Below are 16349 nucleotides of genomic sequence, written 5' to 3' on the forward strand. Positions count from 1 at the left end.
CATGTTTCCAGTGTTTTTCACTCACTTCAATACCATAATGTTTGCACAATCCCCAGTGGAACAGTCTTACCACATTATTATGCCTTTTAGTATACAGTCCTTCTCCCATTAGCATGCCACAACCAGCAATGAGGTGTGCAACTGTTTCCAATTTGGTTTTACAAAACCTACATTTGTCTGTTTCTCCCACATGTTCAATGGACTTTGTAAAGCAGCATGTACGCAGCCACTACCCTGGACAGTCAATATTAATGTTTCATCGCTTGGTTTGAATTCGCCTCTCCTTAACCATTCCTGCAGTCATTCCTGATCAACAGGAGGTTCTTCCAGAAGTTTTCTATACTTGCAATTATATTTATGTATTTTCCACATTTCTTGACTTCTCATCTGGTCCTTCCACCTTATATTCTTTCTTTTGTTTTTTGGCACATTCAGTTACTGCCCAATTTTTATCTACTTCTAGTTTGATTTTCATTCCTGCTTGACACCAATATGTTTTTGCTAGATTAAGCAGAGAAGTCATCTTAGATTTATTCTTATGTTTCAAAACTTTCACTATTGTTTGGGTCTTGTGAGGTCAGCAGATACGTATGGAGTCCCACAATTGCAGATCTATAGATGTAATCAATTACAAGGAGGCTCATCCCTCCTTCGGAATGGGGAATATATAATCTTGGTATGCACTGATTTTTATAAATTATTTGGTGAACATGAAGCATCATTGTTTTCTTATCTGATCTATCCAACCCATTTGGGGGCCAGTCAATCACTCCAAAACTAAGTTAGGGCAGGAAGAGCAAATTGGTTTATAGCTTGGATTTTGTTCCTAGATGTCAACGCTGTTTTCAGGATTAATTTAAGTCTTCGAAAGTGTTCCTTACTAAGTTTTATTTGCATTTGTTCATGTTTTATTGTTGCACCTTCATCAATTCCCAAATATTTATATATTCCCTCTTGCTCAAGTTCTTTTATATCACATTTTTGCCCCAAACTGATGTTTTCCTGGCACTGTTTTCCTGCACCTTTAAAGGTTGCTTTTGCATATTCTAACTTTCTCTGTGGGGAAGGCAATGGTTCTGTAGCCCTTCCTCCTTTTTCACTGTACTGGTGGCAGCATTTCTCCAAATTTAGGACTTTCAAGAGGAAGTGGAGAAGTACCTGCAGTATAGTGCATGTCAAGACATTTAGAACCATCAGTCTCGGTGGTACAGTGGTAGCGTTGTTGCCTCGCAGCAAGAGGTTCTCTTGTTCGATTCTCGGCTGGAGTGCCTTCTGTGTGGAGTCTGCATGTCCTTCCCACGGTTGAGTGGCCTCCGAAAGACATGCGTGAATGGGCGTGCCTTCGCTGAAGGTTGGGCGTCAGGCTGGCAACTCGGCACCGTAAAAATCTACTGCCAATCATTAGCAGACCGGAGTTCCGCTGTGGCGACCCCTAACCGGGAAAAGCCGGAAAGACAAACAATACTGTCCTCAGAAAAATGCCAATATTTCCATTTACTGAAGGTAAACCTTACCACGGAATAACCAGCAAACAAAAATAAAATGCCCTCTGGTGCACAGCCCCCCCCCCCAAAAAAAAAACAAAACAATCTACAATAATGTTAATATCCACAACTGGCATTCCTACAGCATGGCAGCCCCAATGAACCAGGATGCCTGCTTTTGAAATGGAATCAACTTTCAGTACATTGTCCTGACAATGCACAGCCTATTTTAATTTCATAACTAATCCCACATTATCTTAATAAACTAGGACTTAAATAAGCTTGCACTTTTACAGTCTACTGGATAAGATTTTGTGAATAGTACCATACATGTTAAACTACAGGTTTCCCAATTTGTGTGTGTGGTATGGAATGCAGACACAGAAAACCATCTGCCAAAATCCGTGAGAAGTTAAGTTTAAAAAAATATGTGAGCGCTTTCCCTTCTTTTGATTCCAAAGCAAGGATATGAAACTTTTATAAAGTACAGGTATGTTTCTGGTATCTAAGAAATACTGTAACCATACTACAGGGAGAAAGAAACTAAAGGATGATTTAAATATAGGACAGGGTGAACTCTTCCTTTAAAATGCATTTGTATTCACAACATATCATACCAAATGTAATGCAACAAAAACTGATTTCTCTTCTAAATACAAATCAATAGTATCCAGCACAAACCAGCATACAGCTCAGTATCCACTTACAACACAAAACATTACCTTCTTGCAAAGTTATGTGGCTTGGGTTCAAATCATGGTAAACATTCAAATAAATCCCAAATGACGGCAACATTTAATCAGTTTGTCAGCAACGGATGCTGTAACATATGCATATTCCAGAATCCACAATTCTTACATAAACTGGTCAAGATTATCACTTTACAGTTGCATTATTTGTACCTGGTTTGCAAGTCCATGGAGAGGTCCAGCCAAGCCATTCATTGCTGCAGAAAAAGCCAAGTAGGGGTCAGACAGAGCACTACCAACCAGATGACTTGCATGTGCGCTAACATTTCCACCCTCATGGTCACTAGAATGGGAAAACAACAAATGAAAAAGCTTTATAAATGAGAAACTGTACAAATCTACCAAAAATAACTGCTTCCAACTTCAAGATAATTAGGTGCTTATTCACTAAGGACCACTACATAATAAAATTAATCAAAGTATCAACAATACACAGAGTAAAACAGAATAACAACTTATGAGAACACCAAAAATTGATCAGACTGATTTTGCATTTAGTGACAACCTAACAGGAAGTAGGGGGAGCATCTGAAGCAGGCCACAGTAGTATAATCCAGAACCACCAAAGTAGCAGATTCTAAAGGTCTGGGGCCTGATACACAAATGATAATACTTCATATCCTTACAGCCACATGCAAGGAACTACTAACAGCCCTAATGTGGCAAAGTACAAAGTATAAGGCAGGCAACAAAGAACAATCAATGCCTTAAATTAGGAGGGAACAGAGCCATGCAGGAAGAGCAAGAAAAAAAATTCAACTAATATATTTATTAGAGAAGAATCTCAATGCAACTTCCAACAATTTGGGAACATACTGTAGCAAAACGTACCAGTAAGCAACCAGGATGGAAAGTTTTATACCAGCTGCGATCAATTGATCTTGTTGAAAGGAATCCCAAGGAAAGTTACAGTATGGCAGCTGAACTGTGAGGAGACTGCATTATAAATGGTTATCAAAAGATTCAGAGGTGGTAAAAGGTATGTAATTTTAGCAGCGGTCCTTAAATGAATGCAAGATAACTTCACCAATGCTTACACCTTGTCAAGAAATGTCAGATCACAAGGGATACAGTTATACATGTTTTGACAGTACATCCAGCTTATGTACATAAGGAATATAAATAAACCAAGTCCACAAAAACTTGGTTGTGTATTATATATACTTACTATAAATGACGGATAAAAAAGCAGAATTCTCTCTCAGGGTCGCATGTATAGCCAAAGACTCTGTCTTGAACTTAATCTACTACTTCTAAGCAGTTGACTTACAGCCTTTAAGTCATCCTGTGACAGAATACACACAAAACATGTTCCTGAGGAAAGGAAAGATACTGCTCGATGTCATCTGTGTGACAATGATACATTTATCTCCTTTTATTTCTAATAGTTTGCATGATCTGGCCAAGATCTTCCTTTCTGCACCCACTGGACCTATTTATTCCTCCTCTGAGGTGAGAGACCCATTAAATCCCCTGGACAGAGTGAGAGCCGAATCAAAGCATCTTATCCTTTCTGAGTTGGGTCTTGGAGACTACGTCAATCTGCTGTGCATGTGCCTCTCCCACTCCTTTACAAAACTCCCACACGGCAGGCAGCAGTGACTTTCACCATCTCTGCCCAAAGGGACTATTATGTACCTAGAACCACACATGTATCACCAATGTGGTGTACTACTGTGCAGTATGGAGTCACACCAGTCCTCAGAACTGCAGGTATACAGCTAAACTTTGCAGTGTCGGCCAAGCAGTGGGCTGGATTGCCTTCTTCACCCTGGATGGACAAGCCGGCATTGAGTGCACATTTTTATTTTCTCCCCAATAAACGCCTTCAGCAACTATCCCCAATAAATGCCTTCAGCAACTATGCCACTAACTGAATCTGGTTTGTCTGGAGTGCAGCCAAGGCTTTATCTTTCCAAGCCTTGAAACGGAGCCCAGAATTCTCTCATTCTAATTTGATCTCCAAAGGTAGTATAAACACCATGAATGATAAAACATACAACAAGAAGGATTCAGGCCTGAGGCTACCCCCTCTGTGTATACCCAGAGAAGTCAGCAAATCAATTTAAGATCGTAGAATAGAGTCCACAATAAGAATGAAACACTGAAGAGGATACAGTGATCCAGAGTAGCAAGAGAAGAGCAACACAGAATAAAATTGCTAACCTCTGCCCAAGAAAAGATCTCTAACTACCCTAATGAAAGCAAATCTCAGTACTGTCAGGTGTGAAACCAGACTAAGGGAGATTAAGGAGTTCATGAACTGTCAAGATGGGATACGAAGTGCACAAATGTAACATTACTGATAAGCTTACCCATGACTGGTATCAGGATTACTGGGTCTAAAACTGGTTTCTTGAGAACCAGTGTCTTTTTTTTTTTTTTTTTGAAGATATGTAAGAATCCCAGAACTCTGACACCAAAGTCTGATAAATGCTTCCAGAACACTCGCTACCACAACCAACCTCAAAAGAGAGAGATCAAAGTTGGCAGGTAGATGGGCACATAACAGTTACCACAGACAAAAACTCACTGTAAATGGGGAACATAAAACAAATGCACCACAAGAAAAGACACTGACAGTGTTAATCAAGTAGCAGTCCATGGAATGTTAATAATAATAATAATAATAATAATAATAAAAGGCAGATTAAATTTAATAGTGATGACCTTTACAGTGGAATACCAAGCAGCCATCTCACACTGTTGTGATGTAAAGACCTTATTACTGGTTTGTTTGGACCACAAAACCTATTCACCATTTGAAACAGCACTGTCAACCAGCCACTACAGAGATCTCTCCGGACAGAATCTATCTTCATATGAGAGATTATAGACCAGTAATGAGCATAATACATACCCAGTTCAAGTCTGTCACACAGGATCCACACAGCACTAATGATGTTCCAACCTTCATCCCACACATTTCACAGTATGAAACTTTGCACTGAACATAGACCTACTGAAGGGAGTGGGACTTGCATAAAATAGGGTGAGAAGTCCCAGAGGTCAGGGACTTAATTACAGGCAAGCAGCAGCTAGAATACCTGGAGTGCTACCCAGCTGAGTGCATAGGAATAAAGTCCTATGACCCAGATAAACGTCTGAAGTGCATTTTACATGCTGGAACAACTTGGTAGGGAAGTGCAGGACTGAGCAGCCAATGCTCTGTCCTGGGGGATGGGGCAGTGGTTTCACCACACAGTACCAGAGGGCTGCAGGAGGCAAATTTACAGGCTGTAACTGGGAGTGTGGGATTGGCTTACCAAGCCAGAGACTGCAGTCCTCATGAGCATATGCTGGGGGCACTCACCTGCACAGAATGGGAACAGTAGGCCCTTGCCATGACACAGATGCCCATGTCACCCCACCATGGGGTGGGTAGGTTACAGCCTTAATTAGAACATTCTCACTTTTCAAATCACAAGCTAGGAGTGACAACAAAAGCACTTCTATAGCTCACACACCTATCACATCTATCCTGGGGAATCCCCAATGATGGATAAAAAATAGACTCAAAACTGAATGAAGTGGGATGATAGATATCAGACAGAGAAGGAAAAATGACAACATTTAAAAATCAGGGCTGACAACATTGCTCTCTATAAGGAGATAATGAAGAGTCATTGAAAACAGACCAACTGAAATTTTGAAACTAAGAAAAGTGTAGCACTATCAGCTCAGGATCTGACAGGATTAATAAAAAGCAGTCCAAAACAAAGCAGATGGCCCAAGAAACTTGTCTTACCATCAAGCTGAAGGCTGTTGTGCCCAGCTGGAATATCAAGTCAAGAGTATTTCCTAAAATAGGTTGCAGAGGTAAGCACATGAACATACCTGAATGCTGTCAAAACACACAGGAATTCTTTAGCAAGGACCACAGAGTCCTCATTGACCCATACGCTGAATCCATCCCAAACCAAATGGTTTTGATGACAGCATAAAAATTGAGAAAACTGTAAGAAAATCCTCACTGTAATAGAGCAGTAAGTAGAGAAGGAAAAACTTAGTTTGTTCCTGCACACAAGATATACACAACAGCTGACTCTCTGAATGATAACCCGGGTAACCTACAAATTTGGTCTCAAAGAGCTACACCCTTCCATCAGTCTCACCACTCCTAAGGTACTGAATAACAGAATCCTGTGGCTTGCATATCACATATATCCTATCTTGTTCCTCAAAAGGGCTTTCTGCAATGAGTGGTGACTGAGATTTCATTTTCCCAATGACTCTCCCATGGCACAAAGCCTTGACTTATCTTTCTTCTGTGACCATGTGCAAGCATGCCCTTTTCTAGCACATTCAGTAATATCACTAGATCAAGAAGGATGCAGAAAACCCATAATCCTTAGGTCTCTGTTACTCATTCGCCAACAGTAAGACATGACAAGGATAAAAAATTAAACTTGTCAGATTTACTGGGATATGCAAAGTACTTGAAGGGGCAAGTCCAAAAACAGGGTGGATAGCAAGTAACACAAGATGAGCTCAAAGATAAACTGATACGGTGCATGCTCTCATTCTGTTACTTCTTATTGCAAAAGCACCTCCTAAGGAGAAAGAGGAACACTAGCCCAAAGGTACGACATCAGAAGGTACAGTCCCCAATAACTATGGTATGAAAGGATGCCAAACTCCTGGATTCATGGTCAAAGCAGTAGTGCTTACTAAAGATATGAACCAATAACCAAAGGACCACTGCACAGAAGTCCAAAATGGGAAAAATGTTGAAACAAGCATCACTGACAGAACGGCCCTTGCACAAGCACTGGAACAAGGAACAGTTAACTGCTCTAATGACAGAATAAATAAAATAAAATAGAAAAATAAATCAACAAACGTTATGTACTTACTATAATAATAGATCTGTGTTGCCTGCTTCTGTCCTTCCTCAATGGATTGGTCTTCGGATAAGACCTCTGATCAGTCTTTGGCCACTCAAGACATTGGATCCTAAGCTCAGGCTCCTTCCCCTACCCATAACCCCCAGCAAAGTCCAGCATTACCCTCGGACTGAGTATACCCAAGTAAACAGACAACCAAATAATAGTAATGCTAACACCAACAGTAATAATAATAATAATAATAATAATAATAATAATAATAATAATAATAATAATAATAATAATATAAAGAATTATGACAAGGTTATATGAATGCTCAAAAGCTGACATGAGGTTAAAAAGCGAACTTGAAAGGCCTTCAGAATAGGTCTGGGTAAACCAGAATAAAGAAACAATGAAATCCATAATCAAGTGTGGAATAGGAGGAAGGGACATTGAGGAAGGAAGTATGCAAACACAGATCTATCATTATGATAAATGCTTAACTTTCATATCTGATATTGTCTTTTCTGTCTGTTCCTCAACAGATGAGACAGAGTTCCCAGCTAACAATGGTTGGATGGGCTCAAGGAAGGATATTTCAGAGGACAACTGAACCCAAGGCTGCCCTGCCTCTGGAGAGCAAATCCAGTTTAGAACAGGGTATGAGCACTGATTAACCAACTGGCGGCTGCACAAATGTCATCAGTAGATGCTCTGTAAAAGAAAGCAGCAGAGGTTGCCACAGACCTAAATGAGTCAGCTCTGACTGGTTTAGGTATGGGTAAACCTTTTTCTTTGTATACATATGTAATGCAAGCAGACAACTATCTTGATAAATTGACTTTAGAAACTCCACCAACCAGTTTATTAGCTGAAAAGGAAGTAAGAAGTTGATTACACCTTCTAAATGCTTTCATACAGTGGATGTAAAAACAGAGCAGTCTACAAACATCCAACAAATGTAGCATGTATTCTCCTTTGTTAGGAGAATTCAGGAAAAAAACTGGAAGGTTAATCTTCCGATTTACACTGGCCTCTGTAGGAAGTGATATAGGAGAAAAAGGTCAATGAAAAATTCTCAAAACATTTTCACCCATGCTTGAGCAAGGGTATGTGTGTCCGTCGAACGAGCTGCAAAACAGATCTGAGGTAATGTTGGGCTTTTCAGGAGTTATGGGTAAGAAGAGGAGCCTGAGCTTCTGATCCAAAGTCTTAAGTGGCCGAAGATGGATCAGAGTTCATTTCCGGATGTTTCTTCCATCCATTCCTCAACAGAAGAGTGATGTCAGAGCACTAGTTTTACATTACCTATCCAGTAAAATTCTGAGTGAAAGCAGTTTGGTGGGAGAATGGAAGGAGACTACTGCTATGTCAGTATATAATGGGAAGGTTTCAAAAAATTCCGGCTAGCTAATTAAATGAATTATCAGAAAAATATTAACACATTTGTTTTACAGGACTGTGTACATTTATCACACGACAAAACAGGTGTGTAAACACAGTAGAGCAAACCATTATGCTACCTACTTATAGCAAAAGCATATCCACTACTCTGAGCAATGTGGATGTTACTTTTATACACTTAAGCAGAGTGCTCAAAGAATTACAAGATGGACTCATCAAAAAGTTTTTAGTCAGTCCCTGTCAGGGTTAGTCACTGTGTGGTACAAACATTGGCTTTAGGTGATGTGGTCACATTGACTACTGTTGACGTGACATCGCAATCCAATGGAAAAAAGACAGGAGTGACAATGACTAACAGGAGAATTTAGTGCCTGGGTTGACAATTGGCTATTAAAAAAATGGGAGTATTTAAATTTATTACTATCTGAGTAGGAAGTACAGTTATGTAAAATCTTACAACAGTAGATGTGTCCTTTTCACTGTTGCAGTCATCACATTTGGGTCGATTCCCAAAGCTAAGGAAGGGAGGACGAAGTTAGAGAGCATTAGGGCCAGCTATTAAGCCCTGCAAAACTGCAGTGGCAAACCCAGCTCTGGATTTAGAAAAGAGGCATGTGGTAATGCTTGGTAAAGGTATGTACTGAGCTCCAGGTAGCAGCTTCTAGGATATCCCTGGTAGGGACGCCGCTGAGCAAAGCTGCAGAGGTAGATGCAGCCCTGGTGGAATGTGATCTTATCCCCTGTGGGGTAGGTTTTCCATGGTGCTTGTAGCAGAAATAAATGCAATGGGCTATCCATTTGGAAATGGTTTGCTTTGAAATGGCCTTCCCCTCTGCCCTTGCAGCAAAGCCAACTAGCAGCTGTTCAGATTTTCTGAGAGGTTTAGCCCTGTCCAAATAGGATCTAAGTTATCTGTGCACGCCCAGAGAGTGCAGTATTCATTCTCCTTTGTTTTACGTATTAGGGAAGAAAGCAGGCAAGTGAATGGACTGATTAAGAGCCACACTAGACATCACCTTGGGCATAAACGTCCTGAGGGAAACTCTGCATGGAAGACGATGAAGGGTTCCACTGCCATGAGGGCCTGTAATTCAGACACTCTTCTTGCTGAAGTGATGGCTAGAAGGAATGCTGTCTTCCAGGAAAGGAATTTCAACTCTACTGTTGCAGCTGGCTCAAAAGGAAGAAGAGTGGGCTTTTCCAATACAAAGTTAAGGTTCCAGGCTGGAGTAGGGGCTCTCCTGGGGGGGTCTTAAATTTTTGGCCCCTCTAAGGAATTGTTTTAGCAGAGGGTGAGAGAAGAGGGGTGGCTCAGTATTATAAATGAGCTGAAATGGCAGAGGCATGAATTTTAATTGACGAGAAAGATAGGCCCTTGTGGAGCATTTCTGTTAAGTATTGAAGAATATGAGGTAAGCTGGGCACCGTTGTGCCCATGCCCTAAGTCTGGCTCCAGGAACAGCATCTTTTCCACTTTTCAGCATAGGATTTTCTACTACTAGGCCTCCTGGCCTCTAGAATGACATCTAGCACCTGCTTACTGGGGGATGCTATTGAGGAGCTCAAGGAATCAGCCTTTAGGGTTCATGGTTTGAAGCAGAGGGTGCAGAATCTGGCCCTCCTGCTGGGACAGCAGGAAAGGGGTCCGAGGCAGATGCCATGGTTCCAGCAGTGTCATACTGCACAAGAGGGGGTACCAGTGCTGGCGTGGCCAGTCTGGTGCAATCAGTATTGTCCTTGGCTTGTCCTGTTTGATCTTACACAGAACCATCTAGAGGAGAGGCAGAGGGGGAAAGGCATAAACTGAGAGGCTTTCCTAGGTAAAGGACAGGGCATCCACTTTCCAAGCTTGAGTGTGGGGAGACCTTGTGCAGAATTTGTCCAATTGGTAGTTCTGAGGGAAGGCAAAGAGGTCTATCTCTAGAGTCCCCCATTTGTTCCTCAACAGGCTGAATATTTTTGGTTCCAGTTTCCATTCGTGTGGGTCCATGAGATTTCTGCTCAAGTCTGCCAGTGACTTTAGTTTGCCTGGCAGGAATTGAGCTTGTAGGTGCACTTGGAAGCTCAAGGCTGTGTTCCACAGAGCCATGGTTAGTCTGCAGATAGGGTACGAGTGGGTTCCCCCCTGCTTGTTTATGGACCACACAACTGTGGTGTTGTCTCTCTATCAATAGTTGTCCTGGAAAAATGTGGTCTTGCAAGGCTGTCAAGGAATTCAGTACAGCTAACATTTCTTTTTGGTTGGTATGCAGGTGCATCTGTCTCAGGTTCCATTTGCCCTGAATGCACTGCCCTGCCAAGTTAGCCCCCCCATGCATAGTCTGATGCGTACTGTTAGGGTTTGGGTGGCAGGGGGTAGAGTGAAAGGGAGCCCCTTGTTGTGGTAGCAGGCCTCTGCCCATCAAAGGAACTCTGTCTTTATACAAGGAATGATAGGAATCATTGATTTCCAGGTCCTGACAATGTTGACACTATAAGCTTTTTAGATACCATTGTATTTAGTAGCATGCAAGAGGCCATGAACCCCAGGGCTTGCAGAATTTTCCTTGCAGATAGCTGGGTCTTTGTGGCCAATAGTTTGAAGTAGGTTGTCAGATAAACTTGTTTCTCTGGAGTGAGGAAAGCCATCTGGGAAGTTGTGTTCAAGCTTGCTCCCAGGAATACAATCTGTTGGCAGGGTACCAGGTGAGATTTCTTTTTGTTTATGGTGTACCCCAGGGAGGTTAGAAGTTTCTTTACAAATGCCAGATGTTGTAATAGCAAGTCCTGGCTTTCTGCTTGAATCAGACAATTGTCCAAGTATGGGTATATCTGAATATTTCTCTGCCTGCAAAATGCAATGGCTGGAGCTAGACACTTTGTGAATACCCTGGGTGCAGTAGATAAGCCAAAGGTAAGTGCAAAGAACTGATGGTGTATGGAGCCCGCCCTGAAATGTAGGTATTTCCTGCAAGATTCCCTTACTGGAATGTGCAGGCAAGCTTCCTTTAAGTCCAAGGTTGCGAACCAGGCATCTTTGCCTAGCATAGGAAGCAGCTGTTGAAGTGTTAGCATCTTGAATTTTGGGATTACCAGAAAGGTGTTCAGAATAGAGAGGTCCAGGATAGGATGCCAGGAGCAGTCTTTTCTGGGTACCAGGAAAAGTCTTGAATAAAAACCTTGCCCCCTTTGTTCTGCTGGGACAGGTTGAACAGCCCTGATACTTAGAAGAGAGAGAACCTACTGTTGGGCCTCCACCCACTGATTTGGGGGTATGTATGGCCAACCGTTTGGGGTAGGTAGGGAGTGGAAGTGGAATCTGTATCCTTCAGAAACTATATTTAAAACCCATTTGTCCTGGGTAATGAGTTCCCAATTTTTTGCATGCAAGGCGAGCTTTCCTCCTAAAGGAGCAGGCAGTTGAGCAGGTCTTAGGAGGGTTAAGGTTAAGTCATTGTGCCATTTTTCTGTAGGGGGGGTGGTTTATTGCTCCCTGCTTTGGAAATGGGAGCCCACCACTGTTTAGACCTGTGCACAGTTTGAGACTGTAACCTAGGTGGTCTGCTGTTCCTGGGTTTGGACTGAGAGGGCCTGGAAGAGACTGGAAAGGACCAGTTCTTAGAAGGCCAATGTCTACTGAATCTGGGAGGCTGTACTTAGGAAATTTAACAGTTTGCATAGATTTAGCTTTTTCCTCCATCCTTTTGAGAACTTCTTCAGCTTTGTTGCCAAACATGCGGTCTTGGTTTAAGGAAGCATCCAGTAATTTAGATTTAACATGATTTGGCAAGTTTTGCCCCTTAAGCCAAGCATACCTTTTAAGTACAGACCTAGTGACAGCAGCCCTGCAAGATGCTTCTAAAGAGTCAAAACCACATTGCAAAGTATTTTTACCAACTTGTTCAGTAGAATGCATTAAATCCTGTAATTCTTTGTGTTCAGCACAGTCAGGAATCAACATAATTTTCTGTTTAAGTAGTCCCATAATATGCTGCTGGTACTTTAACACTTGAAACTGGCAATTTAAAGCCCTAATGGCCAAAGTGACAGAAGTGTACACTTTCTTACCCCATCTGTCCAAGGCTCTAGAATCTCTATCAGAAGGGGTAGGACGTTTGGCAGCAGTAGCCTTAATGCCTTTTTTTTCTTTGGAAATGGTCTCTGGATCCGCAGTAGGATTCTTGAAGAGGAACTTCAGAGAGTCAGGTACTCTGATACCTGTCAGGTTTTCTGGGAGCTGGAGGCAAAGTGTCTGGGGAAAGGCTAGATTCCAAAAAAGTATCATCTACAATGTTCAGAACGAGAGGGATAGCTAAAGGCCCGTGTTGAAGGAGTAAAAATTCCGTAAGCCTCTTTTTGAAATCAGAGTAACCCCAGCTTCCCCAACGGAAATGCTCCCTAAGAGTGTGCAAGGTTTCACCCAAAGAAAAATCTTCCGGAGGAGAAGCAGAGGGAATGGAGTCCTCTGCATCAGAATCCTCATAGGTAGATAAGGGCAAATCTTGGTAATCAGAAGGAACAGACGAATCAGATTCCTGATCAGAAGAAAAATCAGTTCTAGGTCTCTTAGAGGGGGGAAGGGTGGCTTCCCCTAATTAAAGTAATAAGGTCTTCAGCCATTCTAAGCATTTGTTTTTTTAGGCATATGGGCCTGAGCATACGGTTTGGACGTCTGTTTTCTAGGCGTGGAGTGAGTTTTAGGCCTAGATGAAGAAGATGGCGTCTGTTTAACATGCAAATCCCTATGCCTGAATACCCCTTCAGAAACTGGTGCCTGCACAGTGGCTCCGGACCCATCCAAGGTTGAGATATCCGCAGGTTCCCTAGTCGAAGAAACATCTCGCGGCATACCGGACTCCAAATGGTTCTCAGTAGAGGCCTGCGAATCTGAAGCAGCGGGTATCAGGGGCTGCAAAAGCGCATCACTGAGTATCGGAGGAGTAGCTTAACGAAAACATCGTCGGCAGTTTTGGACCTATGCGGCCTCTGTCTTTATCTTTACGTTTTATTCGGTAGATCGGTAGTCGGATGGCTTAAAGCCATTTCGGAGTACTGATACAGAGTACCAAAATAATTTGCTGCAAAAATAGCCCGACGAATAGTTTGGGGATTGAACAAGGCACAAAACTGACAGCGAGGTATGTCGTGGCCTGGGCCTAAGCAAGGAATGCAGTACAAATGAAAATCTTTATGAGGTATTTGCTTTCCACAGGTAAGACAATTGTTAACTTTTACTGACATCGGTTGGAGCAAGAAAAAGAATCCCCAATGGGGTACTTATCTTTTTATGAAGACCTCTGTTCTGGAACTCGAAAACGAAAATTTCAGGAGTCGGCCAACTGGCACTTGCGAACTGCTTCTGCTTCGAGCACCGCACATCAAGAAAGACTGGGTTAATGGCGCCGGCTGCATGTTTTATATCCCTGATGATCTGACGTCATGGAAAGAGCGACAGCATCTGACACAGGAATCCAACACTCTGGTATTCAGGACGGCTGAGGGCTACCTGCAGATAACCCAAATGTGATGACTGCAACAGTGAAACACGAAGATCATACGTACACTCCCATACTCACAACTGAAGTGCTCCAGGAGAAAGGAGAACATGCACAGTCAGAGGTAAAAGTAAACAGAAGAGAAAGTCAAAAGACTCCTCAGGCAGCAAAGTGTTCCCAACAGAAGACAGGGAGAAAAGGGAGGAGGAGGGACTGAATACTGCAACAGTGGTAAGCAAGGACATCTACTGTTATGGTAAGATTTTACAAAACTGGACTTTATCCTTCCTTATCAATACTGCAGTATTTATAACATGTGAGAGACTACCAAAGCTACTGAAAAAGATGGGAGGAGCCGGACACAGAGGAGCCTTCCACAAACCTATGAAGGATAGCTCTTGCAAATCCAGCCCTGGCTTTGGAAATGCCATCAGACTTGTAATGTTTGCTAAAAGTGTGGCCAGAGGACCAAATGGCAGGTTCAATAATGGATATAGTATCTAAACCCTTTAAGAAAGCTCCAGAAGACATCCCTGCACTTGTAGAATGAGTTCCAAATGAAGCAAAAAGCAGTTTCCCATGAAAACGACAAAAAGAAATAACATTAGAAATCCAGGAGGAAATGGTTTGCTTAGAGACTGGTTAAACCCATTGCCCTGATATGAAAAGAAACAAAACGCTGCTCAGATTTGTGGATAGCCTTTGTTTTATCTAATACCTGAGCTGTCTATGTAAATCTAAGGTATGAAGAACCTTCTCACTAGCAGATTGCAGAGAATGAGGAGGAGGATGAAATTGGACAGATTAGGAGACAACTCATTGCCCACCTTGAGCATAAACAGGGATCAGTACATCCTGTCCCTATGAAAAAAAAGAAAAAGGGAGGAACTGCCATCACAGCCTGAAGTAACAGCAACCAAAACAGATGGCTCATAAGGTGCCTGAGCCAGTTTCTCAAGGACAAAATTAAAGACCTGAGGGAAGGAATTTTTTTTTTGGGCCCTGATATGATGGATACCTTTAAGGAATTGTTTTCAAATTGAGAGGCCAGTGGTTGGTTCAAGGGTAGACAAGCAGAAATTGCTGACAAGTGAGCTTCAACAGAAGAATATGCTAGGACAACATGGAGCAGTGCATACAAGAAAGGAAGGACCAAAGGGATCCCCCCACTGAGAAGGGATCCTGGTGATGCTCAGGACATCAAACAGAAAACCTCTTCCATTTATCCATATAGGATTTTCTGGTAGTGTGATTCCTGGCCTCCTGCAGAACCCTAAGCATGTCCTCAGAAAAGTGATCTCTCAAAGAGATCAAAATCTTATCATCCAACGTATCAACTGATGAGTTGACAAGTGAGTGAATGAGCAACCCCTTGTCTTGTGTGAGAAGATCCATCCAGTGAGTTAACTTATGATGATTGGCCCTGGCAAGATGAAAAAGAAGGGGGCAAACAGTGCTGTCAGAACCAAAAGGGAGTCATCAGCAAAATTCTTGGGGAGTCCTTCCTGAGCTTGTGCAGGACCCTGGGAAGTACAGGAAGGAAATAGTAAGCATACAGGAACACTCTTTAAAATGACATAGTACCCACCCTCCAAGTCAGAGGACCCAAGACTCTGGAGGAGAACGGAGGAAGTTGACTGTTCAAAGGGGAGGCAAAAGGCCCCGACCAATGTACTATGTCCAGAAATTAGAAGTTATGTACCTACCATAACGTTCCATGTTAGTTGTCTTCTCTCGCCTTCTTTCTTGCTGGATGGGTTCGGAGCCGATCCTCGGCTCCGACTCGGCACTTGCTTTAGCTTGAGAACTCCTTTTACCAGCTCGAGGCAACCCTATATCCCATGATGCAAGGCGGAACTACCTCAGATCTCGTTTGGCAGCTAACCTACCCTGCTAAGGAATAACCTAACATAATTAGGAAAACAAGTTAATAAAAAGAGTCCTCATATGAAGGCTCAGGAGGAAACAACCTGATAGGAACTCTTCAAGATCTGTCCAGGCCAGGGGGTAGGAGGGAGGGACGCAAGAAAGAAGGCGAGAGAAGACAACTAACATGGAACGTTATGGTAGGTACATAACTTCTAAATGTTAAGTTGTCAATCTCGCCTTCATTCTTGCTGGATGGGACCGCGTCCCTAGCACCTGTATCCCGGGTGGCTCAATGGAACAGACTCTTGAGAACTGTGGAACCAAAACTGGCCCTATCTCTGGAGGCCAGGTCCAACTTGTAACGAGAGACAAAGGTATGAGGCGTGGCCCAAGTAGCTGCTGCACAAATAGTATCAATGGGTAGTCTATCCTGAAAGGCCGCAGAAGTGGATAGACTCCTGGTTGAGTGTGCTTTTGGTTTAGAAGATAGCTGCTTGCCTTTGAGAGAGTACACAAAGGAAATGGTAGAAGTCAACCATC

At 42.5% G+C, this 16349-nt stretch overlaps 1 protein-coding gene across 1 annotated transcript in view; it reads right to left on the reverse strand.

The window, feature by feature from the left end:
• The window catches only part of CS (citrate synthase), a gene marked incomplete in the record, with an annotated part of 801297 nt that overhangs the window by 245270 nt on the left and 539678 nt on the right, over window positions 1-16349 (reverse strand). The window contains 1 exon segment of the mRNA XM_044083715.1: window positions 2387-2516. Coding sequence (XP_043939650.1) covers window positions 2387-2516 — 130 coding nt within the window.

The sequence above is a fragment of the Protopterus annectens genome, chromosome 9.part0 (genome assembly GCF_019279795.1).
Source record: "Protopterus annectens isolate FY-2018-M chromosome 9.part0, PAN1.0, whole genome shotgun sequence".
NCBI lineage: Eukaryota > Metazoa > Chordata > Ceratodontiformes > Protopteridae > Protopterus > Protopterus annectens.